Source organism: Dama dama, chromosome 16, assembly GCF_033118175.1.
Source record: "Dama dama isolate Ldn47 chromosome 16, ASM3311817v1, whole genome shotgun sequence".
Lineage (NCBI taxonomy): Eukaryota > Metazoa > Chordata > Mammalia > Artiodactyla > Cervidae > Dama > Dama dama.
The window spans coordinates 33,528,326-33,554,570 of NC_083696.1; the positions used below are offsets into that span (position 1 = coordinate 33,528,326).

At 42.0% G+C, this 26,245-nt stretch overlaps 1 protein-coding gene across 1 annotated transcript; it reads right to left on the minus strand.

Annotated features, from left to right (window-relative positions):
- Window positions 1-8,497: 8,497 nt before the first annotated feature.
- On the minus strand, window positions 8,498-22,447 carry LOC133071433 (uncharacterized). Its single transcript, XM_061164018.1, has 3 exons — window positions 22,225-22,447; window positions 16,591-16,755; window positions 8,498-9,097 (listed from the first exon to the last, which is right to left on the minus strand). Exons 1-3 carry the CDS (start codon window positions 22,357-22,359, stop codon window positions 8,630-8,632), a joined length of 768 nt encoding a protein of 255 aa, XP_061020001.1. The 5' UTR covers window positions 22,360-22,447; the 3' UTR covers window positions 8,498-8,629.
- Between the last annotated feature and the right edge of the window lie 3,798 nt (window positions 22,448-26,245).

Below are 26,245 nucleotides of genomic sequence, written 5' to 3' on the forward strand. Positions count from 1 at the left end.
ATAAAAAGTGGCAATATTACACACATACCCCTTTCTCTCCATCCTATTCACTCCAGTCTCTTTCCAGTACCACACTCTGAAATTATTGTTAATGGACTAGTACTGAAGGAGGGAGATATTATTTCTGAGTCATGTGATGAGAATAGATAGTAAGGGGGTAAGGATCGGGCAAATGAGCTGGTGAGCATTTGAGGCTTGCTGCCGCCAGAAGTCTTATCAATACTCTCTGAACTTTGTGAGTGGCTCTGGGAGAGGTGGGAGTTTCCCTTTTCCCAGTAAAGCCACTCAGTTGAAGGTTTTGGTAGACAGTGATGTCTTCACTCTTCTTTGGCAGACATAGATGCTAGAGGACTATTTATTCCTCATAGTATATCCTCCACCCACCCATAGTCTTCTGAAATGGCAAAGATGGAGTGTCCTTGTGTTTCCTTGGCTGCCGCCTAAGGTCACCCAGTGCTCACAGAACGTTGCTGTCATTCTATGCACTCTGACCTTGTTTCAAGCCAAGGCTGTGAAATGAAGAATTCTGCATTCTGTCTTATCTGTGCCTGGAATCTGAAGTTTCTACCCTTCTTTCTATCTTCACACTGATATAGTTTTCATTAACCTGAAAGTCCTTTCTCAAATACAGTATTATGAGTCCAGATATGAATGTTTCCTAATCTCAGTAAAGAGGGACGTTCACTGCTTCTTATTCTCCTTATTATTTTCCATTGGTTTGCAAACAGAGAAGAGGTCAGAAGTGGCATTTCTCTCTCCGATCCAGAAGCTGTGGTTACAAACAAATTCTCTGACACCACAGAAGCCTTAGTCTCACAGCTAAGAATAGACTGGAGTCATGAAATGTGGAAATTTTTCTTGTATTTTTATTTCCATTGATAAAATCAGCACATCCAAGGAGTTAGGTCTGAGTGAGGTCTCTGTAACTACACAGATTACTAACATGCATTGATTTTGCAAACACCCCCACCTAATTGTTCTCATGTTTCTGTAGTTTAATTAGACTGGTAGGCCATTGTGAAGAGCTTAAGACATGCACATGCCCAGTGAGGCTGACTTCCAATTACAGAACAATTCCAAAATCAGGAATGATTATAAAGAAGGTATTGAAGGACAGCAGTGTTGCAGGAAGGATTAAACTAGACTGAAGCTACTGGAGCAGGGGACACAGAAGCAATCACTCACATTTTAAACAGGCAGGAGCACGGGATTAAAGAAGACAGGCTTGGTACAGGTGCACCATATGGCACTAATTGTCCTAAAAATAACTTACCTTTTTACAACCTGTGTGTGCACGTGTGTGTGCTCAGCTGTGTCTCTTTGCAACCCCATGGAGTGTAGCTCACCAGGCTCCTCTGTCCATGGAATTTTCCAAGTAAGAATACGGGAGTAGGTTGCCATTTCCTTCTCCAGGGGGTCTTTCCAACTCAGGGATCAAAGCATTGCTTGCATCTCTTGTATTGGTAAGTGGATTATTTACCACTTGTGCCACGTTTTACAATCTGTTAATAAAAAGAACTTTTCATTTAAACTAAAGCAGGAAGAAAAGTGTACCATTGTCCCTTCTTCTTCTGACTCTAAAGACAACAGGTGTTCATGATGATGAGTGTATTTTCCTTTATATGACAAAGGCCCTGTGACTGCCCCCAGACGTAGAGGGAGTTCTTCCTACCCTGGTCATTAGTGGGCCACTTGGCATTTCTATTTCAAGAGACTCTAGAAAGTAAACAATAGATCTGCATCAAGCCAGCTCCCCTACTCACTCTGCCTTTCACAAAATAGGAAGACAGTGACTGAAATAAGGGATACATTCCATAGCCATGGAACAGAGAAAAGCACTCAAATAACAATCTTGCAATTTAGTTCTCTGGCAACTGCCAACCACTTTTTTTTTTTCTTTTTTCGACCATATCCTGGGCCTGCAGGATCTTTGTTCCCTGACCAGGGATTGAACCCAGGTCCACTGCAGTGAAAGCATGGAGTTCTAACCACTGGACCACCAAGGAATTCCCCAACCACATTAGTATGAGAAACCAAGATTAGGAAATAACCAATGTCTTGCAAGTCACGTTTACATGCAAAATCAGCTCCATATCTTCCATGTACTGGGCATGCTTCCAATAATACTCACAAAATAGGAGGACTGTAGAATCCTAAGTCACTCAGAAATGTCTCATTTCCTTGCATGCCCCAGCCCACCCCCACCTTGAAGTCATGTAGAGCTACCTATGATATAGTAATCTGTAGATTTCTATAGCTAATAGGGGCTTCCCAGGTGGCTCAGTGGTAAAGATTCCATCTGCCACTGCAGAAGACACAAGAGACACAGGTTCAATCTCTGGGTCACAAAGATCCCCTGGAGTAGGAATGGCAATCCACTCCAGTATTCCTGCCTGGAAAATTCCATGGACAGAGGAGCCTGGTGGGCTACAGTCCCCGGGGTCACAAAAAGTCGGACACGACTGAGAGACTAAACAAAGGCACATAGCTAAAAGGAGAATTGGGGCAATGTTCCCTGGTCTGATCTAAGTTCCTTCAACTTCAGAGTATGCACCTTGTTTCATAATTATTCACTCATATCCCTGTCTGACCCACTAGATAGACTACTAATTCCTAGATATCTCCAGTACTAGTACCTGGCATCTAGTAGACAGTCAGTACATGTTTTTTCAGTGTATGATTAATGCAAAATGACTAACCTTCACATAAGAAGGGATAGTTAATTCAATCACTGTTACAAAAAACTTTTTAAAATAGCTCATCCAGAATGCATACTTAGAATAAAAATTGCAAATGATATGCCAGCGTATAACCGAGAAATTAGAAATCTTCCTCCTACCTCAGTCTCATTCCTCACAGTCAGCTACAGTGAACACTGGGGTCACTTCATTTTTCTCAGCATATAATAACCTATACAGTAAGTTATAACTATCAAACTGGGGTGCATGAGTCTTCTTTCAAATCTTCATGCCAGAATTACTTTCACCTTCTATTTCTTGGCAACCTCAAGCACATGGTTTTGTATATCTTATAATAAACTGTACTGGACAATGATTAGAGAACAAAGTTCAGGCAACTGGTCTTCATGATAATTGGCAAGGCCAGTCTACAATTCAGGGGTTGTCTCCCATGAAGCTAAATGGAATCATTAAAACACCCCAATGCCCAATGTGAATAGGTATACTTAAGTCACCAGACTCTTTCTGCTTATATGAGCAAATTTGAAAAGCTGTTATAGGAAACGGGGAATAACAAGCTGGTTGCCCTTGCTGGCAAGTATGAAATATGATTCAGCAGCTAAGCGTCCACCTCTGGATCCGAACTATCACTGTTCAAATCTGTTCAAATCCTGCCCCTAATTCAAATCCCAGCTCCATTACCTTAGATATTTATGTAACCACTCTGTGCCTCAGTCTCCCCATTTGTAAAGTGCAAATAAACATATATTCTCCTGTATAGTTTTGTGATAATAAAGTTAAATCATGTAAAGCACTTAGAAAAATGCCCTCACAGAGAAAGCCTATAAAATACACTTGTTCTTCATCAAGGTATAATTTATAGGCAATAAATGTATAGATTTTTAAGTGTATGTTTTGATGAATACATACACCCATGTGACTATCACCCCAATCAAGATGGAGCACATTTTCATCATTTCAGAAAGCTCCCCGGTCCACTCTGCCTCACCCCCATGCTCCCATATCCCCAGGCAAACCTGACAGATTTTCTTTCCACTAGAGATCAGTTCAGATAAACGGTTCAGCTAGAACATCATATAAATGGATTCATGCAGCACATGCTCTTTTGTCTCTTGTTGTTCTCATTCAGCATAATGAATTTAAGTTTTGTCTGTCATTCTGTTTTTATTGCTGTCCCCCCATTGTATAACTACACCACCATTTATATGTCCCTTCTACTCTTGATTGGCATTTAGGTTGTTTTAGTTTTTGTAGAATATTTGTTTTTCAGAGAAATTTCTATTTGCTACACACTCTTAAGGAGTTTCAGGATATCTTAAGCTTCAGATATATAAATTGGAATGTGAAGAATGCATGGTTTACCCACATGGAGGTTTGTTCCTTTTTTTCTTTCTTTCTTTCTTTTTTTTTTGGCCATGCCACTTGGTTTGCAGTATCTTAATTCTTTAACCAGGGTTCAAACCTGGGCCCTGGGCAGTGAAAACATGGAGTCCTAACCACTGAACCACCAAGAATTCCTGGAATTTTGCTCCTTATCATCCTTCCTCTCCCTCATAATCTTGCTGAATATTTTTACTTATATGTCATTCTTCATGGGGACTTTCAAGATGGTTGGCTTCAGGTCACAAACTGAAAGGCTACAGCTCCATGACATGGTCACTCTTGGTTGAAGAGAGCGTTGATTAGCTGCTCTTACGCAGCATGTAACAGTACTCTCACTCTATTGCACTCTGAGAAAAATCATTTGGTTTTCCTAAGTCTCCAATAAAAGTAAGAGTTATGTTAACATTTAACCTCATAGAATTCTAAAGTGAGAACATGAATTTAAAATATATAAGAAATGTAAGAAACACTTTGTAGTTTGCAAGTATTATAGGAAAGCACCATGCATCTTCGAGGTGAGCTTTGGTTAAACATAACAGATTTAGGCTCCAGTAGTTTGCAAGGTACAAAAGCATCCGTCAACTGAAAATGTTGTTGCTTAGGAGCCATGATAAACTTAATCCCATTTATGGGACAGGTTGGCCAGTTCTTCAAAGCATCTGTGCAAAACAAAGGCTAAAATTCTCATTAGAATTCACCCATCAAAATTCCACCTGCCCTTTTCTGAGATGGGCATCTCAAATAGCTGAGAATGATTTGCTCTCTTTGACCATCCACTCATCAAGGTCTGGCCATAGAAAACAGGCTATGCAGAAAGTGAGAGTTTCTGCATCTACTTAAACCAAAAGGAACCAAACAGAAGGAAACAATATGTTCCTGGGGACTCAGGAGAGGTCCTCCTGTTGCAGTCTGACTTGAGTATTGCTTCCATAGCAACGGACTTCAGAGTTCGCAAACAAGAGCCAAGTGCACACAGGAGGCTGCAGCTGGACACTCGAAAAAGTTTTTTCTCAAAAGCTACGAAAGTACTCAAAAAGAATTCAATTAAAATTCCATCTAAAATTGGCAGGTGGGGGGGTGGTCATCTAGATGATCTGAAGATAAAGTTAATTTCTTAAATATTCTCTTTTCCCTCTTCCCATTAATACAAGAATATGTTTCAGGAGAATTTCATTCAGGTTACAGTTTTTCACTAGTGCCTCTGGCCAAAAAGGACAGGCATTGTCCAGATATCCATAGCAAGGAGCAGGTCAGAGACTGAGAGAAATGTCCCAGCAAGCTGGCCAGAGCCTGGGGCGCCCTGAGAGGATGAGGTGAGATTTGGGGCTCCAGAAGTGACTCCCTAAAGTGGCCTGCTGCAACTGTATAGGGACAAGAGTTTATTTCTCTACCCCTTCTTGTAATAAGCTTTTATAAATGCCTGATTGAAGAAGTAATCAGCTGCATTTTTGTAGAAAAATATTCATAACCTGAAGAAGAAAATAAAAACATCCATATCCCATCACAAAGTATAACAGGTACTAATAGTCTGTGGGATATAGTCATTCAGTGTGTGTGTGTGTATGTGTGTGTGTGCGGGTGTGTGTGTAAGACTTTTAAAATGAGACCACTACTAGGATTTATTCTGAGACCAGCCTTTCCTTCTTAATATATCATGAACACTTTTTAAAAAATATTTATTTGGCTGCGCTAGGTCTTAGTTGCAGCACATGGGATCTTTGATCTTCACTGAGGCACACGGGATCTTTTTTAGTTGGGGTATGCAAGATCTTTAATTGCTGCATGTAAACTCTTAGTTGTGGCATGTGGGATCTAGTTTCCTGATCAGGGATGGCACCCTGGCCTGCTGCATTGGAAGCATGGAGCCTTCTCCAGTGGACCACCAGGGAAGTCGCTATTATAAACACTTTTGATTGTTAATATTCTCCTACATCATCATTTGTAAACGGCTGCCGTACATCCCACTGTATCACTGTACCAGAATCTAACCAATTTCTTACGGTTGACTATTTCAGATATTTCCCATTTTTCTTGATTATCAGCAATACACATTCTTGTATTCAACTCTCTGCACAAACTCATGATTAGTTCCTTGTAACACATACAAAAATGCTAGAGACACACAGAGATTTTAACTCCCAACATGTTGCCTATTTAATGCTAAGACTCAGGACAAAGCCAAATGAACAAACTATGAGTAGACAATGTATTTCCAGTACAAATCAGCCTACCAGCTCAATCTCTGGCAATCAAGACGGTCACTGAAATGTAATAGCAAGTCAGGACTTGTGTGGGATTTTATACACTACTGATATCCACTTTGTGAAAACCCTGGGTAAATGACACACCAGGTTATCTTCATCCAATTAAAGATTAATTTTCTAGTTCCTTATTTGAAAGTGAAAGTGATTTCTCTGTTTTTGTAATGGGTTTTTGTACGCCAACACAGATTAACTGAGTATGAATAAAACAAAAGGAAGTTTGAGCGCTAATTCCTGACCCCACTTAAAGCTAGTCCAGGAGGAAAGAAGTCCTAATTCATGGAGAATCAAAAAGTATGGTTCCCACTGGTACTGTTGGATACAGGGCATGCTGATGGCAGAGACGGGTGAGCACTGCCTAGGTCCCGGGGTCTGGATCTGTTCTTCCAGTTAGGGGAGGATCGGCAGTTTCACCAGCAAAAGCAGGATCCAGAATCATGTCCTGTCTCCTCAGGATGCACAGGAGAGCCGCCATGGTGCCTTGTCTGCAGGGAGAGGGAGTCAACTCCCTGTTCCAGAGGTTCACAAACAACCACGCTATATACCAGTTCTGTCCTTAGCTCTTGGCCACTCCTTTGCAGGAGAAGCCATCCACAGAACCCAAGGGGTAGGGGAGAGGATCCTCTCCTACCCCTACAATCTCTAAACTGGAGATTATAACAGCTACCCCAAAGAATTAGCTTTAAGTATTAAATAAATGTGTGGTGTTTGGCCCATGGAAGAATTCAATAAATTTCAGCAGTGATGATAAAGAGAAGGAAAACATTTCCTAGCTCACTCCTCTGTGAAGAAACGCAGATACCCAGCGGCTTCACAATAATGATGGTTCAAAGATTAGTCCTTCTATTACACTCTGAACTAAAGATGTCTCTACATGCAGAAAGTGACATTAGCAATTGTCTTGATAGTGATTTTACTGAACTTCTCACTAACCCAGTTTGAAAGGAGATTTCTAGGACTGTTATTCTCCTGAAACTGGTCTGCTGAAGTGAAAATGGCATGTAAGACCAGGCTTGGATTCTAGTTTAGCCACTTCATCTCCGAAACTCTATTAGAAGAGAGATAACTGTACCTCCTCATTCTGACAAATGATGAGATAGTAAGATAAGAAATGACCAACCTAGATAGCATATTATAAAGCAGAAACATTACTTTGCCAACAAAGGTCCATCTAGTCAAGGCTATGGTTTTTCCAGTGGTCATGTATGGATGTGAGAGGTGGACTATAAAGAAAGCTGAGTGCCGAAAAATTGATGCTTTTGAACTGTGGTGTTGGAGAAGGCTCTTGAGAGTCCCTTGGACTGCAAGGAGATCCAACCAGTCCATCCTAAAGGAGATCAGTCTTAGGTGTTCATTGGAGGGACTGATGCGGAAGCTGAAACTCCAATACTTTGGCCACCTCATGCGAAGAGTTGACTCATTGGAAAAGACCCTGATGCTGGGAGGAATTGGGGGCAGGAGGAGAAAGGGACGACAGAGGATGAGATGGCTGGATGGCATCACCGACTCAATGGACATGAGTTTGAGTAAACTCCGTGAGTTGGTGATGATGGACAGGGAGGCCTGGCATGCTGTGATTCATGGGGTCGCAAAGAGTTGGACATGACTGAGCGACTGAACTGAACTGAAGATAAGGAAAGTGGCTAGTACTGTTTGTCATATACCATATGTTCAATCCAAGGGCTACTTTTGTAGTTATCACCGTCATGTTCTTTGTCATAATCATTAAAGATGATGGCTTTCTGTGAATAAGGACCAAAAAGGAGGGTAATAAGCACCAGAACTGGAAGGAAAGAAAGGACACATGATCAGAATATTAAGTTTTTAAAGGCAGAATGTGTTGATGGAGAATAGAGTGATACATGTGAATAATATATGATAAAGTCAGTAAAATCAAATAACACTAGAATCTAAGTAGTACAAAATTATTTTAAGTTTGCTGTGTGTTGGAAAAAAACTTTTTTATTATAAAATGTTTGGAAAAATTCAAGGCTACCATTTCTCTCTCTTTCTCATCCTAATTTTACTGTAAACCTTGCATCATTCCCATTGCCCCCACCTCTACCCACCCCCCCACCCCCGCCCACATACACACTCACAAATACTTAAAGGCAAGGATGATTGATTTTTCCTTGTGCCTTGATATTTCACATAGAGTGAAGAACTTGTAATTCACTTCCTGGCCTAAATTGCAAGCTGTTTTTATTAAAGTGGTTCCCTCCCTTCCCCCAGAAGTCATACTTTTTATTTCCTTCTGGTTCAGCTGATAGCTCCAATTTATCCACGTCAGCAATCAATGTCTCTTACATCCCAGAATCCTCCCTTGCACCCTGTTGTTCTCAGGCCCCCAACTTCTGGAGTCAAATAGTTTCTCACCAGGAAACTACAGAGCAGAATAAGATGGGGCCTGGGATTGAAACCCTGTTTCCAGAGCACTTGAAATGTTGAAGTCAATCGCAGTTTTCTCTTGTTGCTATGGCACAGGTGACCCTGTAGAGTCGCCAGCCTGGAAACTGACAGACACAGATCAGCCTGCACTGGTTGCCATGGTGAGGAAGAATCTTGGAGAAGCATGCTTTCTCCATACCCATTGGTACCTGGCATGTCAGGAGCCCAGAGCTGCAAGAGAGTGCTAAAAGCTCTCATCAAATTGTTAACATTTAGGCAGGAATTCAATTGTGCTTGATTGTCTGAGGGTAATGCTTCATTAAAGAGATTGTCACAGGGAGGAGAAATGCTGGAGCCTTCAGAAACCTGGAAAACAAAGTATTAAAAGCAAATTCCACGGTTTTTTAACTGACTTGTTCTTGATCTTTTTCAAAAGAAAGTTTAATTGACTCCATAAAGAAATGTTTAATCTATGGCAATCAACTTCCTTTCATCTAATATTTGTCAAAATGCTGTCCCCAAGCTAACAAATCAGAAACAAAGATCATGGCATCTGGTCCCATCACTTCATGGCAAATAGATGGAGAAACAATGGTAACAGTAACAGACTTTATTCTCGTGGTCTCCAAAATCACTGCAGATGGTGACTGCAGCCATGAAATTAAAAGACGCTTGCTCCTTGGAAGAAAAGCTATAACCAACCTAGACAGCATATTAAAAAGCAGAGACATTACTTTGCCAACAAAGGTCCATCTAGTCAAAGTTATGCTTTTTCCAGGAGTCTGGTATGATTGTGAGAGTTGGACCATAAAAAAGGCTGAGTGCCAAAAAATTGATGCTTTTGAACTGTGGTGTTGGAGAAAACTCTTGAGAGTCCTTTGGACTGCAAGGAGATCCAACCAGTCCATCCTAAAGGACTGTCTGTATATTTATTGTAAGGACTGATGTTGAAGCTGAAACTCCAATACTTTGGCCACCTGATGTGAAGAACTGACTCATTGGGAAAGACCCTGATGCTGGGAAAGATTGCAGGCAGGAGGAGAAGGGGATGACAGAGGATGAGATGGTTGAATGGTGTCACCAACTCTATGGACATGAGTTTGAGCAAACTCCAGCAGTTGGTGATGGACAGGGAAGCCTGGCATGCTGCAGTCCATGGGGTCACAAAGAGTCGGACACAACTGAGCGACTGAACTGAAGCTAACAAATCAGAATCTGTGAGGGTGGGGCCCAGGCACAGCAGTTTTAGCAATGTCCCTAAGGTTTTAGGTGCACTGATGTTTGAAAACTACTGCTCTAGTATAGCTATATAACTTTAAAGTCTCATAACAAAACAACAATTCCTGTCAGTAGCACCAAAACATGGGCTTTCCAGGTAGCACAGTGTGAAAAACCTGCCTGCCAATGCAGAAGCTGCAGGAGACACAGGTTTGATCCCTGGATCTGGAAGATCCCCTGGAATAGGAAATGGCAAGCCACCCCAGTATGCTTGCCTGGGAAATTCCGTGGACAGAGGAGCCTGGCAGACTACAGTCCATGGGGTCACAAAGGGCAGAACTCGACTGAAAGTGTAGCATGAGCACCAGCGAGCACCAAAACATCTCCCTATTCTGGATCCTTTTTGTCATGTCCTTACAACACCATGGCTCCCTAAGAGCTGCACTCTTTTAAAGATATTTGTCCACCAAACAAATTGCATGTACAGCCAGCCCTCGGTATCCTTGGATTCCGCATCCACAGATTCAGCCAGTCCTGGTCTCAGGCAGTTGAATCAGTGGATGCAAAACCCACAGATACAGGGCTGACAGTACTGTGTCATTTTCTAGAAGGAACTTGAGCATTGGCAGACTTAAGTGTCTGCCTTAGGTTCACTCAGGTGAACCGCCTGGTTCAGGGGACCTAGAACCAATCTCCACGGATACCGAGGGATGACTATATTGAATGATGGTTATTCCCCCTTTTTATCAAATACTCATGTAACCCCCTTCAGCTCAGGTGAATGCATATTGCTCACTAGACTTTCAGAGATCAACAACAATCATTCAATCTCTTCAGTCCTACCTTCACTGACCCTTAGCGATCTGAGCATCCCAAATCGAGATTACAGAAACTGCTGAAGAACTCCATCAAAGAGAGGTTCTGAGATTCTGACTCATGTTAAACAGAAGCAATAACAAGATCTGTCCTTCTTCTAAGGAACGTAAACTTATTTATTCTTTCACTACTTATAACCACCCCTGTCCCAATATGGATAGAATTCAAAGTAATTCACAAAGATTCATAAAATAACCTAAATTGGCACAACCTTCTACTCATTCCCTAATAGCTCATCTCCCTTTCCTTTACAGTATTACTACTCCTCATTTTTAGCTGAAACACATGGCTACCCACATTTCTCAGCTGTCCTTATAGCTGCTGCTAAGTCACTTCAGTCGTGTCCGACTCTGTGCGACCCCATAGACAGCAGCTCACCAGGCTCCCCCATCCCTGGGATTCTCCAGGCAAGAACACTGGAGTGGGTTGCCATTTCCTTCTCCAATGCATGAAAGTGAAAAGTGAAAGTGAAGTCACTCCATCGTGTCTGACTGTTAGTGACCCCATGGTCTGCAGCCTACCAGGCTCCTCTGTCCACGGGGTTTTCCAGGCAAGAGTACTGGAGTGGGGTGCCATTGCCTTCTCCGGTCCTTATAGCTAGGTGTACCCAAATGCCTAAGGTCTGGTCTCTGTGTGTATGTATGTGTGTGCTCAGTCATGTCTGACTCTTTGTGACCCCATGGACTGTAGCCCACCAGGTTCCCCTGTCCTTGGAATTTCCCAGGCAAGAATACTGGAGCAGGTTTTCACTTCCTTCTCCAGGGGCTCTTCCTGAAGGCCTGGTCAATGGGATGTAAATGAAAGCTATTTGCACAACTTCTAGGAAGTATCCTTAAAAGGGAGGATTGATGTGTCTTTTCCTGATGATTGACTGTGGACATGATGGTAAGAGTAGCCTTCTTGGATTATGAGTTGGAAGCTGTGTGTTGAAGATGACAGAGCAACACAATGGAAGTCTGGGCTCCTAATGACCGTGGAACTACCCTTCCAGACTTGGACTACTTACCCAGAATTTTACCTGAGAAAAAATGAAGCTTGTATGGTGTCTCAGACTGTAAAGAAACTGCCTGCAATGCAGGAGACCTGGGTTTGATCCCTGAGTCGGGAAGATCCCCGGAGAAGGGAATGGCAACACACTCTAGTATCCTTGCCTGGAGAATTCTACGGCCAGAGGAACCTGGTGGGCTACTATCCATGGGGTTGCAAAGAGTTAGACAGGAATGAGCGCCTAACACTTTTACTTCCACTTCATCTAGATTAAGCCACTGGCATTCTGAGTTTTTCATTCCACAGGCAAACCTAATCCTTACCACTAAGGCAAATGAGGGAAAAAAGATTTTAAAACATACAATAAAGACAGAAATAAACTTAGGACAAAAATAAATACCATAAAGTCTTATGTATTTGCTGTGAATGAGTTGCAACTTTAGCTTCAAGCTTTCTAATGGTCAGTGCAACAACAAGACCTTTAAGGACACATCTCAGTGTCATAAGGTTTTTTCCTTTTCTTTTCATTGCTCAGGAGAAAAACAACTGTTCCTGATGCTAAGAGCAAATTAATTTATCTTAAGAGTCTCCATAAGGAGGGCATCCATCCCATAATATAATAACAGCAACTACCACAACTTCCTTATGGTAGAAACAATTGTTTCATGATGTTCTTCAATACAGGCCAGGAGAATCCAAGTTTAGGTAATTTGACATTGCCCTGTCCACCAGTTTACATAGTGTGCTAGATTGATGGCCCTCCTATCTCTCGCAACCACTAGCTAGGTAGGACTTAAAGAGGTAACAGGTGAGAGGATAAGAAGTCGTTTAAGAAGCCAAATTCTTATACACTCAACCCATCTCCAACTTGTCTACCACCCATATCACCACCATCAACGAGAAATGGGCAGAATTGATATATCTTCTCTTTTATATCCCCCAAGCTTTCTTTTTATGACATTTTCTCCTTAAAAAAAACCTTGAAGCTATTTTAATTTAAATTTTATAGATTATTTTAAACCTGTTAAAATTTGTGTGTGCGTGTGTGTCTGCATGCACTGGAAGAGGAATTCAAGGTGTAATTTTTCAATTTCTAATCCCTACATATCTCTGAATTGTACAATACAGGTAGATAATGAACAAAAATCAAGTATGTAAGGCAATCATTTACCAAGAAAGAAAAAAGGCCACAGGGACTAAAAATTTAACTTATGGGTCATATATCCTAACTATGGATACAAAGTGGCAAACATTAGCAGTTTATATCCCATGAAACAAACCAAAATGTTTTCCAACACAACATTCTTTTGCTAGGGGCAGAAAAGTCACAGAGACACAATTTCAAAATTTCTAGTGAGATGCCTTCTGATGGAATCTCATGCCTGCTCCATTGATTCTCCAGCATTTCAAGCAGGATCTTGCCCTCCAAAGACCTGCTGCTACTCTTGCCTGGGTTTCTTTCTGGCTTTATCCTGTTGAATGAATGATTTGTGAGAGTGTGTGAGGGAAGTGAGTGGTGAACATGTGCTGCCTAGACCATTTGGTTACATACTTCACATCCAGTGTGGTCCCTTTATATACTGTGGCTAGGTTTTGTTAAGACATGCTTTCCTATCACCCAACATTAGATTTGAGAATAGAAGGATACATTGTTTTTTGTTTGGTGGTTTTTACCCTGAGCATTACTTGTTTTCATGAGGCAGATATTGTTCTTAGTTTGGTAGAGAGCTGAGAAGTCTATCTGCAATCATTCCAAGGAACTCAAGTCCCAGAGAAACAACACAAAATGAATTCCTCTTGATCCCTCAGAGAGGATGATGGAACATCTCCTTTCCCCCATTTAATTTAAATTAACTGTCCAATTCCCCTAGGCAGCTACAGGCAAACATCTCAAAACTTTTATCACACTGGTCTAGTTGCTATCCCCCCATGGTTCAAAGCCACCTTTTCATTTATACATGGAATTCACAAAGAAATTCATTTCCCACAATCTCTAATTAGGATCAGCTTAGTCTGAAACTGTGCAGCAAATAGGAAAATGAGAGGATTAGAGAATATCCTTTATAGCAGCTACAAATAACTTTTTAATCAATCTGGATATTCCTCTCCAAGAAATCACTTTTCTCTTCCACTGAGGAAATACGCAGTTTTTGCCTGTCATTAGCAACAATCTCAGCATCATAATAAAAGTAATAGTGATAATTTTTTAAAATGCCAACCAACATCTGGATAGATTTTTCTCATTTAAAACGACTTTTATTTGCATTATCATCTCCTGTGATCTTATACCTGCTTTGTGTGCAGTAAAGTGGGTGTTTTTATTTCATTTCACAGGGACAAGGCAAAGGGGTTCACTGTGGAAACTCATGTTACTGTGGTTTGTCTGATCAACCTTAGACAAGCTGATGATGATGTCTCTGAATTTCAGTAAATCTATAAAATGAGGATAAAAATAGTACCTACCACAAACAGGTGCTATGATGTGCAGTAACAGACATGCAGTAACCCTATAAAGCCTTGTAACTTCTGGCTGAGGATGGAGGGGCGAGTTGGTCTTCCCAAGGACGGACAGTTTAATCTGCAGAACCAGGAAGAACCTGACCTCTCAACTCCAGACCTGGGGCTTCCCTGAAGCAAGAATCTATTAAGGAGTGAAACTGGGGCTTCCCTGGTGGCTCAGTAGTAAAGAATCTGCCTGCCGATGCAGGAGACATGGGTTCAGTCCCTGATTCAGAAGATCTCACATGTCACAGAGCAACCAAGCCTGTGTACCACAACAACTGGGCCCATGCTTTACAGCCAGGGAGCCACAACTACCAAGCTCTCGTGCTGTAACTACCGAAGCCCACACGCCCTACGGCCTGTGCTCCACAACAAGAAAAACCACCACAATGAGAAGCCCATGCATCGCAACTAGAGAGCAGCCCCACTCACCTCAAGTAGAGAAAAAAACCACAGAGCCATGAAAATCCAGCACAGCCAAAAATAAATAAAATTATTTTTTTTAAAAAAGGAGCAAAACCAAAGTCAGATCAGACATTTACAACACTTACACCTCTCTTTCTGCCATCCCAGCAGCTATGTGAGCTAATGTGAGCTTAAAGAATGAAAGGATTAGATAACTAACTCTTCTTTGGGGCTGGAAGGCCTCACAAACATTTGATGATCAATGGAAGAGTCTGTAAATTATAAACAGAACTCACAGAATGGTGCGTGGAATCCTAAAGCCTGGAAAATCTGTCCCGTATTGCTTCTCTGATCCAGGACACATAGGGAAAATGCACAGTGCTGAAGTCCACAGCTGGCCACAAGGTGGCAGAATGTCACCAGCAAGGACACTCAATCCCATACTTCATGATGGAGCAAATTAGGCCAGTGCGCTGATTGGTGTCTGACACCCAAGATGACAAAAGAAATAGTCCAATTAACATCAGCCCTAAAGTAGAGTTAGTGCCAAACATTCTGCAAATGCAATTCTTCTGCCTAAATGCTCAGCTCTTATTCCAAACAGTAACACAGGCACCTCATCAATCTTCAACCACAAAAAGGAACCTTGAGGTGACCATGACCATTCCAACACATATGACTACTTCTATTTTTATTAATCCCAACTTTTAGACATATAACTTTAGGTGTTGAGAGCCATCCTCCAGAATCCCCAGAGCTATCTTATATAATATTTTCTTGTAAAGATGAAGATATCTAAAAAATTAAATTATCTCCCTATAACTCAATTACCATAGAGACTTTAAAACCTGGATTTTCCTACTAACCTACCTGTTTCTGAGCTATCTTCTTTTTTACTCTCTACAAAAGAGAATGTTTCAACATTGTAAAGCAGTTATTGTTCAATTAAAAATAAATTAAAATGACAAAAAATAATTTTTTTAAAAAAAGTGAATGTTTAAGGAATAATGGAATAATTTAAATAATAGCCTAACAATATACAAGGTTTTACACAGACTTGTATTGTTTTAGAGTTAGATGGTAACTGGGAGATTATTTGTTAATACTTTAATGCCCTTCTTTTCCCATGGCAGAAAGTTGTAGTTCCAGAAGTTAGTTAACTTGCCTAAGATAACACGGAAAGTCAGTTCAGAACTGAGACCTGAACTATTGTCATCTGACTTTCAGGACTGTTGCTCAGTCGCCCAGTCGTGTCTGACTCTTGGGACCCCATGGACTGCAGCATGCCAGGCATCCCTGTCCCTCACCATCTCCTGGAGTTTTCCCAAGCTCATGTTCATTGCATCAGTGATGCTGTCCTGCCATCTCATTCCCTATTGCCCTCTTCTCTTTATGCCCTCAATCTTTCCCAGCATCAGGGACTTTCAGGATAGTTTGGACTAATTTTGACCTTTTATTTAACTATGTCAGAAAATTCATGATTGTCCTTTACCTTATAGAATAGAAAAGTCACTAGCAAGAAGAGAAAATACCAGTCCAGTATCATGTCATGTGTTCTAGCAGTTCAGCTGGTTCTGTGATAGAAATGCAACAGCAGTTAAGACAAAATCTGAGAAGTTTCATGATAAAGATCCCTCCACAAAAAAAGAAAAAATTAAAACCCTAACAGATAATCTAGGAGTGAGTCTCTCTAGGACTTGAAAAAGAACCTACCAGGTCACAGCCACTCCACTGAAATATGAGATTGAATAAAATTCAGGCAGAAGGAACAAAATGCCTCTCCAGGGACTCTAGAGACCCAGAGCCTGTCTCAGAAGGTGTGATTATAAAGTAATCGGTTTGATTTTAAAAGAAACGCAACCAGTGCTTACCCATCTAAGTGAGCAGTCATTTTGGGAAGCTGTGTATTTGTGCCAGAAATGTTGCAGCCACTTAAACACTAACTCTTCTTTGGGACTTGCCTTCAGAGTTTCACCATATTCTGCCAAATCGCTACCATGGGCATAAATCTTGGTTGTGTAAGGGTGGATTTGTTTCTGGAAAAAGAAGTAAGATGGGTGGTCAAGGCAGACAGTAATATTTGGGGATAAAACTGAGTTGCATATAGTCGTTGGGTCAATTCCCCCTGTGGTTTATAAATTTGACCAGATGGTTCATCTAAGGGAAAGATTCACCTATTGAGGGGAGTCAGGAAAAAAAAATTAAGGTATTACTAATATATGCATTACTGATTTCAAAATAAAGGCTTCTTAATTCCAGTTCTTAATCATTTTGCATCCACTGATGAGTTACTCTTTGTCTCTCCACTCACATCTTAGTTCCTCTAAGGGAAAAGGCCAATTATTAGATTAAACAACATGAAATTGCACCATTCAGCCATATTTGATCTACAAAAATCATACAATTCAAACTCATACATTTGACATCGTAATCTTTAGCAAAGTAGCAAAAAGGAGTTCAACAGTGTGAAGTGATATCGCCATGTTGAGATGGGTGTCAACACTGAATCACCAAAAAATGCTGAACAACTCCAAGAGAGGTAAACATCAGTTTCCTCCCTCCATAGTTCTACTTTTTATATGTTTAGGGGATTTTTCATTCTAATTTAAACTGCATATTCAAGGGTGAAAATGCCAGCCATGCCCGCCAGCGAACAGCCTCTCACAAACAGGACTGTTCTCAGTCTCAGTCTGAGTCATAACCGACTCATCATGGCCATATTCCACTCATTTGGAGGCAGATTTGCCAACCTGGTCCCTCTAGGTCCTGGGACTCAACAAGATAGGCCAGATGATTCAATTTGAACTTAACTGATGTCACTAAGGAACAGAGCGTACACTTGGCCTTTCCACCTCCCTCCCGCAGGGCGGATGGGACCTTGCATATTATGATTGAAGTTATTGTTCTCTGTTATCTATCCCTTCTGGTTCTTTTTCTTTAAGATTACTTTGTTGCAAGAGTAATTTTTCTTAGGTATTTTGTTTCATTTTAAGAGTAAAATTTTTGTCCCAGTTTTGAGATATAATCCTCTGGTTTTTCTTCACTTCATTTTTAGTTTTATTTTTCCTTATCCTGTTTTTACCATCAAAACAGGATTGAAGAAGCTATTCCACCATCCCTTCATTTGAATATTCAGGAAGTGTCATTCAGTATCACTAACCTGCCCGGGAGAAAAGACTAAGGGATTAAAGCAGAGAACTTCTGGATGCTATTTCAGCTTGTATGTCATTTAATGTTTGAGTGGAAACTGTGTGCCATCCATCTGCCTCCTACAGAATTCTCCTCTCAGGAAAAGCTTTGACTAAGGGGAAATGTCACTGGTAAAACCTGGCCCTGAGGAATTAACCAAGTGATTCACAAAGTTATGAAGATCCCATGCTGAAGAGATGCTTCCCGTTCAGAACACAGCATAGCAGGAGAAGACAAAGGCAGATGACAGAGCCCAGCACCTCCCATGAGGCTCACACCCCGAGCCCCTATCCCAACAGCCCATCGCCCTCAAAAATCATTATTGGTGGAAAGTCAATCAGCACGTTCAATTATATTGTGACAAATTTTATTGTTCACCTGTGCCTCAAAATGGAACAAGTGGGGCTACATGACTGTAGAATTATGATCTCTGCTGGGGACTTCCTGATGAGGTGGCCTCAGGGTGGCCTGGAGGCTTTCGCACATCCTTTGTGTTAGCCCAGGAGCAGCCTGACTGTCCTGAATTTCTGTTCCTTTTCATCACTGCTGCCTGGAAATGCATTTCTTGGTTTATTTTCTTTTTAACAAACTTTTGTGATGACAAAAGCAATATGTTTTCAAAGTTAAAAAAAATTAGATCCCATGTGTATTGGATCATCACATTGTACATCTTAAATAATATTATGTGTCAATTATATCTCAATGAAGTTGGAAAAAATGAAAAATGTCAATAAGGAAAAAAATTCAAAACATCATATTCTTATTCCCAAAGGTTACCACAGTTAACACTTATGTGTATAGCATTCCACACTTTCCTTCTATGCATATATATCCCATATACATATATAATCATTCATCCTTCCATGTTAATAAATCTTCTTCTAATCCAATACTTTTCAACCCCTCACTCCCATTGTATCCAAAATGTGTTAATGCTAGTTTAGCTAAACCAGCATCCAATCCAGGATCATGCATTAGACCATATTATTATCTTTAATTTTCTTTTAATCTAGGACTCTCATCTTTTGTTACACATCACGGAGCCCTTGGAGACAGCAGGCCAGGTACCTAGCAGAAGTCCTATCCTCTTAAACTTGTCCTCCTATCTTCTTATTCCCTGTAAACTGAAGACTAGATCCAAAGGATGAGACACAAACACTTCCTGGCTAGGATCCATCAGAGAGCTGTAGTGTACTTCACATTGCCCCACACCAGGAGATAAGTAACACTCAGTTCCTACCATTAGTGACGCTATGATTGACCTCAGGGTTAAGGGAAACAAGCTTAATCCACTCAACCAGGAAGTAATCTGTGGGGTGTTACGTTAGCAAATAATTTTTGAGACATTACACCTTTGTAGCTGATATCCTGATCCTATATATATCATAAGTAAATAGAAAAGACCAAGAATGGAGTTAGAGTAAGAGAATGGGCAAGACCAAGACTTGAGGAGTGAGTAGTATTAGGGCATTCATGGTGCCTTTCCCTTTCCAAAGTGATTGATAGACGTTAATGCAGCTTGTTGTAAACTCATAAGCCCCAGAGACATTGAAGAGACTAAACACCTGATAAAGGCATCACTGGTATTGTGTAATTTTTTTTTTTTCCCCCAGAATAGCTCTTCACAGATGGAGGACTCTGATTTCTCTTTTCACACTTATTAGTCAAAGTTACAATGCCAGGCTCACGTGTGCAAGTTCATCAGAAACAAGAGCTGGGTTTAATCCTCCCCAGAGGAGCCTAATCTAAGCCTGATCTGAGCGTGGTTGCTTCAGCTGAAATCCCATGTGCTGGGTATTGTCCCAGCCACAAGGCAACAGCAGGATCTGATCCCATCTCCCCACACACTCGCTTTAGTCCCATTCTCCATCGTGGGGGCCACAACTTTGTGACAATGACCTCATGCAGTGAGGTTGCTTGTTGAGCTACGGTTGCTGAGTTCACTGCTAGACAGGGAACATCAAATGGAGCCCTCTCAGGAATAGATAGTATGAGGCACCAATCCCCAGGAACAAGGACGACTGGTGCTCTTATTAGTCACGATGGTACGTGTTGTACTGCTTCGCTGCTGGCTTTCTGAAGATGAGAGGGGCACACTGCTTCAGACAGCAGGAAAAACCTGAATTTGTCAGGCCTTTCGGCAAGGATAACTGGAAAGGCTCACAAGAAGATGCCTCTGAATATGCTTGCCTCTGTGCCTCGGAGCAAAACATTTATGTGGTAACTCAACGTGGCTTGTCTGACTACCAGGATGACCTAATTTCCACAATAATAACAAAATTGTGCAATTAACCTGGATAAGGTAAATTGGCCCAAAGTGTGAGAGGAAGAGAAAACAAATGCCACGTGCCCCAGAGAACACACATGCGCGCGCGCGCGCACTCACACACACACACACACACACAGAGGCAACCAGAATTTGGCCTCATGCAATATGATATATTTAGACAGTCTAGTTCAAGTGAAACTCTTAGGGCAGCTCCAATAAGTCTTCCTGTCTTTCCAACTGCACAGAAAGAAGACTTGAAAGCACTCCTGGGACCACTGCAGAGGTCTTATGAGAGCTCAGAGTTAAAAGGGGTTTCTTGCATGGCTGGTAGATACACAGCCTTTGGCCAAATGGAAACTTGATAACTTCTGACTAAATGATCCAACCAGGTAATCTCCTCCTAATGGCCATCAAGTTGAAAATTAAAAGGAGAAAGAATGCAATATATAGAAAAATGGGTCCTAGAGGCTGTTCTACCTACTGCTTCAACTCCAAGAAGGCTCCTCTGGTCTCTGCTTTTAAACCAGTTCAGCTGGAAGCGTGCCAGCCGCCCTGCCAGCCACCCCTCATTGGCCACCTCTGACATGTAGAAAAGCTGAAAATAGAACCTTGAGCCATTTTCTCCACAGCTGAACCCTATAATTCTCTGTCTTTCTAAATATTAACAGCAGCCCTATTATGCCATCGTTTTAATAGTATTTGTCCCTTTTTGTGATTTGGTTTTTGGGTTTTTTTTTTTTTTTTTTTTGGACAAGCATGACCACTGCAGTACTTTTCTTTGGGAAAAAGCTTTTTGTGTAAAGAATGAAGTGCCTTTTTATTTGCTTTTCTCCCTATGTAGCTAGGCATGCATGCTACATTTTCTCTTGATGGCTTTTATACTTGGTTAAAATCACCCAGAAAAAATCAGTAGGGAAGAGTAGAGTATTTCCTTAGTTACCCATTGGCCATAGTAACTGAAGTCCACAGAAATACATTTCCCATTTCTTATTATAGAATTTTATTTTAATATAATCACTTGGATGCGCTGTGTTTTGTTTTGAGTTTCTTTTCCAGCTTGAGGTCTAAAGTCTGGTTGATTTCCCTTAGTTGCTTTCTTGTTTAAAATATTTTTTTATTAATAAATAAACACTCAATTCTCTTCATTAAACCAGTGACCTTTGAGTTTTCTAACAAAATTCTCCAAACCTGGAGCTAACACTTGACAATGCTTTGGTTGATAGGCACAAACAGATTAAACTGTCTGCCATGGGATATATTTTTCTCCCTGACTTAGAAGGATTCCCTGAATTAGATGCTGGGCTCCTTACAATCATAACCTCAAGTCACTGCAGCTTGCCCTTTTGTGCCTTAAACCAATACAAATGCCCTTTCTGACACATCAGTGGAATAGAATTTGTCCAGAGCCCCCAGCCCTCACTCTCTAGATCCTTACTTTAGGGGACCTAACCTCAACCAGGCTGAACATTCCTTGCAAATCCCCAGAGGCTCTCAAAGATCAGACTTCTCAAAGATCTGACCTAAAACTAGATTCCCAGGCATTACCTCCCACAGAATCTGACTCACTAGGTCTTACTGGGGTCCATGAATCTGCATTTTTCAACAACGTCCTGTCCCCACCCCAAGCAAATGGTCCTTGGAACTCACTTTAACAAACCCTGCTCCAAGAGCGCTCATCTCAATGGCTTTTGATCAATGCTGTGTTCATCCATTTACCCAACAGTGACCTGCTGTGAGTAGGTTGTCCCTCAAGGGGCAGATAAATTTCACTTGGGCCCTACCCTCAAGAAACTAACTTATGGTCTAGCATGAAAAATGAGACATGAACGTAAATGTCTACTCAAAGGGAATAAGAGATTTGTCATGAGAGAAGAAAAGAGCTCAGAAGAGGAAGAGGTAACTTGGAGCTGGAGAGGGCTGGGGAGCTGGAGAGCTTTGGTGGAGAGGTGACATAGACACTGAATCTGAAAGAATGCATAGTGTTTGGGCACAAGGAGGTAGAATAGGGGCTTCCCTGGTGGCTCAGAGGTAAAGAATATCCACTTACAGTACAGGAGACACAGGAGACTCCAGTTCGATCCCTGGGTCCGGGAGATCCCCTGGAGTAGGGCATGGCAACCCACTCCAGTATTCTTGCCTGGAAAATCCCATGGAGAGAGGAGACAGGCAAGCTACAGTCCATAGGGTCGCAAAGAGTCAGACATGACTGAAGTGACTACGCACAAGCATGCAGGTAAAGAACAGACGAGGCATTCTCAAACACAGCTGGCGTGAGCAATGGCTCAGAGTGGGTGAGCATGAGGAAGTGGGGGAAAGGAAGTCATTTAACAGGTATGGAGCACAGGATGCAAGAAAGGGCAGAAGGGCAAGCAAGCTTGGAGAAGAGAAAGTGAAAGTTGCTCAGTCATGTCTGACTCTTTGCAACCCCATGGGCTATGCAGTCCCTGGAATTCTCCAGGCCAGAATACTGAACTATTCCTTTCTCCAGGGATCAAACCCAGGTCTCCTGCAAGGCAGGCAGATTCTTTACCAGCTGAGCCACAAAGGAAGCCCAAAAATACTGGAGTGGGTAGCCCATCCCTTCTCCAGAGGATCTTCCTGTCCCAGGAATCAAACCGAGGTCTCCTGAGTTACAGGCAGATTCTTTACCAACTGAGCTACCAGGGAAGCCCTTGGAGAAGAGAGTTGCGGCCAATCCTGGAGAACCTAGAATGCCAAGTACAAGTTACAAGTTACCTTAGTTACAAGAGTTCGAAGTATACCTGGCCAAGTATGTGAACAGAGTTGCAAGCAGTCCCAAGCTGCCCCCACCGTGTCGTCCTAAAATGCCCCCAGCGTGTTGCAACATGGTGGCCCTGGGCATTTGTCCAAGAAGGTGAGAAGAAAGTCTGCTGAGCTCTTCTCCAAAGGATCCCTCAGCCCCACTGTCCAGGAACCTCATACACTATTTCTCAGAATAAGACATCCAGCGTCAGCTCACATTTTGCCTTGCAGGAATCCACTAAAGTCAGAAACGGACCAGGGCTTTCAGCAGTGGATTTTACCACCAACAGAACCTGTAAACACTCCTTTAGTTGGAAGGAGGAGAAACCATGTAGAGTGAGAATACTCTGTGCTCTCACACTTTTATCCTCTTGAGAACACTGCTACATCTCCATCATAAGCCACATACACACACACACACACACACACACACACACACACATTTAAAACTGAGGAGAGACTGAGCTATAATCTGCTGGGAGGTTAAAAATAAGAACATAGCGCTATTAACACTAGACTTTCCCTGGCAAAATTTCCCATATCCAGTTTAATGAATAATTTTTATTTGTGTGGATAGCACTTTGTAAACTTGCCAAGGGTTGCAATTTCCCTATCTAGACCATAACCTTGAAATGAATCATTCTTTCTGCAGTCTTCATAGCTCCACCCGCACCATACTACCGCCCTCCTCAGATGCAGGTTTTCTCCATTCACGGCTGACCATGCACACATCACAGAATTCTGTGAAAATTCTTAATTAGAAGGCCAGTGCCTCTGAATGTACTTCAGAATTACCAATAGCATAGAGTACATGAGCAAACTGTACCAATAAATTCACCTGTTTTTCACCTTAGTCTAATCAGAACTACAAACAACGTGTGCCAGAGAGAAATGAGTTACAGTCAGAAGCAGAGACCCGGAAGAAGCTGAGGGACATTAGGATTACTCTCCCAGGTGATGGGCCATTTCTCTGGGAAATCTAATCAGAGGGGATAATAACATGTGCTTTTTCAGGGCAGGAGAGTTTTTTTTCTCTGCTTGCTTTGCAGCAGCAGCTCAACCTTCAGCAAGTGCGGTATGTCCCTTGTGACATTTTTGCGCATCTAATATTACAAAGAGCCATTATATGGGGGAGTTAGGTATTCAGGGCCCACTGCTCTCTGTTGGTTTTACTGACAAGCTGTGCCAACAAACCAGAGAGTAGGTGCCTAGTCCTACAGCCAGACTGGCCCATTCCCTGTGTGACCTGCTTATTGTGGGTCAGGCTCTAGAAGAGGCCACGAAGAATGACCTAAATGCTCATGCCAGCTTGGCATGAATGGGCACCGAACTATCTTCAGTTAGAGCCTCCTGCAACTACCTCTGCCTGTTTCATGCAGGTGCACGAGAAAGCAGATCAAAATGGGGTGTGCGACTGGAGTTAACAATACTATACTGTACCCTGGCAAGTTTCTATGAGAGTAGAGCCTTGATGTTCCCACCATAACAACAACAATAAAAGGGTGAGGTGAAACGTGTGTTAAGTCATCTTATTCCGGTAAACATTTCATAACACATGAGTCTTTCAGATCACTGTGTGCCTTAAACTCACACAACGTTCAATTATACCTCAACACAGCTAGAATAAAAAAAATTTTTTAATTAAAAAATATGGAATGCAGACCTTCCATGAGTCAACATTGGTCTCTGTGGAGACCCAGAAATAGCTGCTGGCCAAGGCCAGCAGGACTGAGAGCAGTGATAAAGGATCTTTAGCAGGAGATCAGTTGGCAAGCTGGTTCCCGCTGGGAGGACAATTGGGACCTGCAAAAACTGTCCCTTTTTTTCCCTGGGCCATGTGGGAAGTCTGCCAAGGCTGCTGGCCCTGCCCCACCACCCACAGGCACAGCTTAAATGCTCAGAGGAAGCAAAGTGTCACTGGCTGGAAATAGAACACTGGAAATAGGGCTACCCTAGAAGGATGCTACACAGATACTTCAGGCTGGGATGAATCCATGCTGGGAAACTCAGATTTCAGAATCCTGGAGCTAAGGGTCTAGAATTGTGCTTTTCAGTGTTGTAGCTGCTAATCACATGTGGCTACTAATGCTGGAAATGAGAGCCTGAATTGAGATCTGAGCTGGGCTTTAAAGTGTAAAATACACGCGGGACTTTGAAGACTTAGCATGAAATAGAGAATGCAAAATATCTTGTGTATAATTTTTATACGATCAAGTGTTAAAACGAAAATATGTTGGATTATGCGTGTGTGCTAAGTCACTTCAGTCATGTCTTACTCTTTGTGACCCTACATACTTGTAACCTGCCAGGCTCCTCTGTCCATGGGATTCTCCAGGCAAGAAGATTGGAGTGGGTTGCCATGCCCTCCTCCAGGGGATCTTCCCTACCCAGGAATCGAACCTGCATCTCTTACATCTCCTGGATTGGTGGGCGGGTTCTTTACCACTAGTGCCACCTGGGAAGCCCATGTTGGATTATACTAGATTCTTATTGCTAGTGTAACAAATTACTACTAAATTTACTGGCTTAAAACAACACCAATTTTTTATATGACAGTCATGGAGGTCAGAAATCCAAACTGGGTCTCACTGAACTAAAATCCAGGTGTGCTCCTCTGTAGGCCGTAGGGGAGAAGCTGTTTCCTTGCCTTTTCCAGTGTCTAGAGGCTGCCCACAGTCCTTGACTCATGGACCCCTTCATCAATCTCCAAAGCCCACAGTGTTCCATCTGTCTGACCATTCTTCTCTGACCACAGTCAGAAAAGAATCTCAGCTTTTAACAATTCATGTGATTAGAACAGGCCCAGATAATCCAGAATAATCTAGATTTATCTCCCCTTCTCAAGGCCCTTCGCTTAATCATATCTGTTAAATCCCTTATGTCCTGTAGGGTAACATACCACAGGTGGCAAAATTAGAATGTGAACCTCTCTGGAGGGCATTACTCTGCCTTCCACATGGATGAAACACAATATATTATTAGGATTAAATTCATCAGCTTCTTTATTACCTATTTAATGTGTCTACTAGAAAAAATTTAAGTTGCATATGTGGCTCTCATATTATATTTCTACTGGACATTACTAGTCTAGGACATTTTAATCACCAAAATTCGCTACATGGATCACTTTAGGGTGCCCAGACCTTCTCTGGGGCACATGGGTACAGCCCTGAGGTGACCTCCACTCCTAGAGCACAGCCACATGGAATATACTCTACGCTCAGATGACAACTGCCAGGTTTCCAGGGGGTAGTCCTGGTTTACACTGTGGTCCCAGCAGAATTAGTACCAGTGCTCTGGCTCAC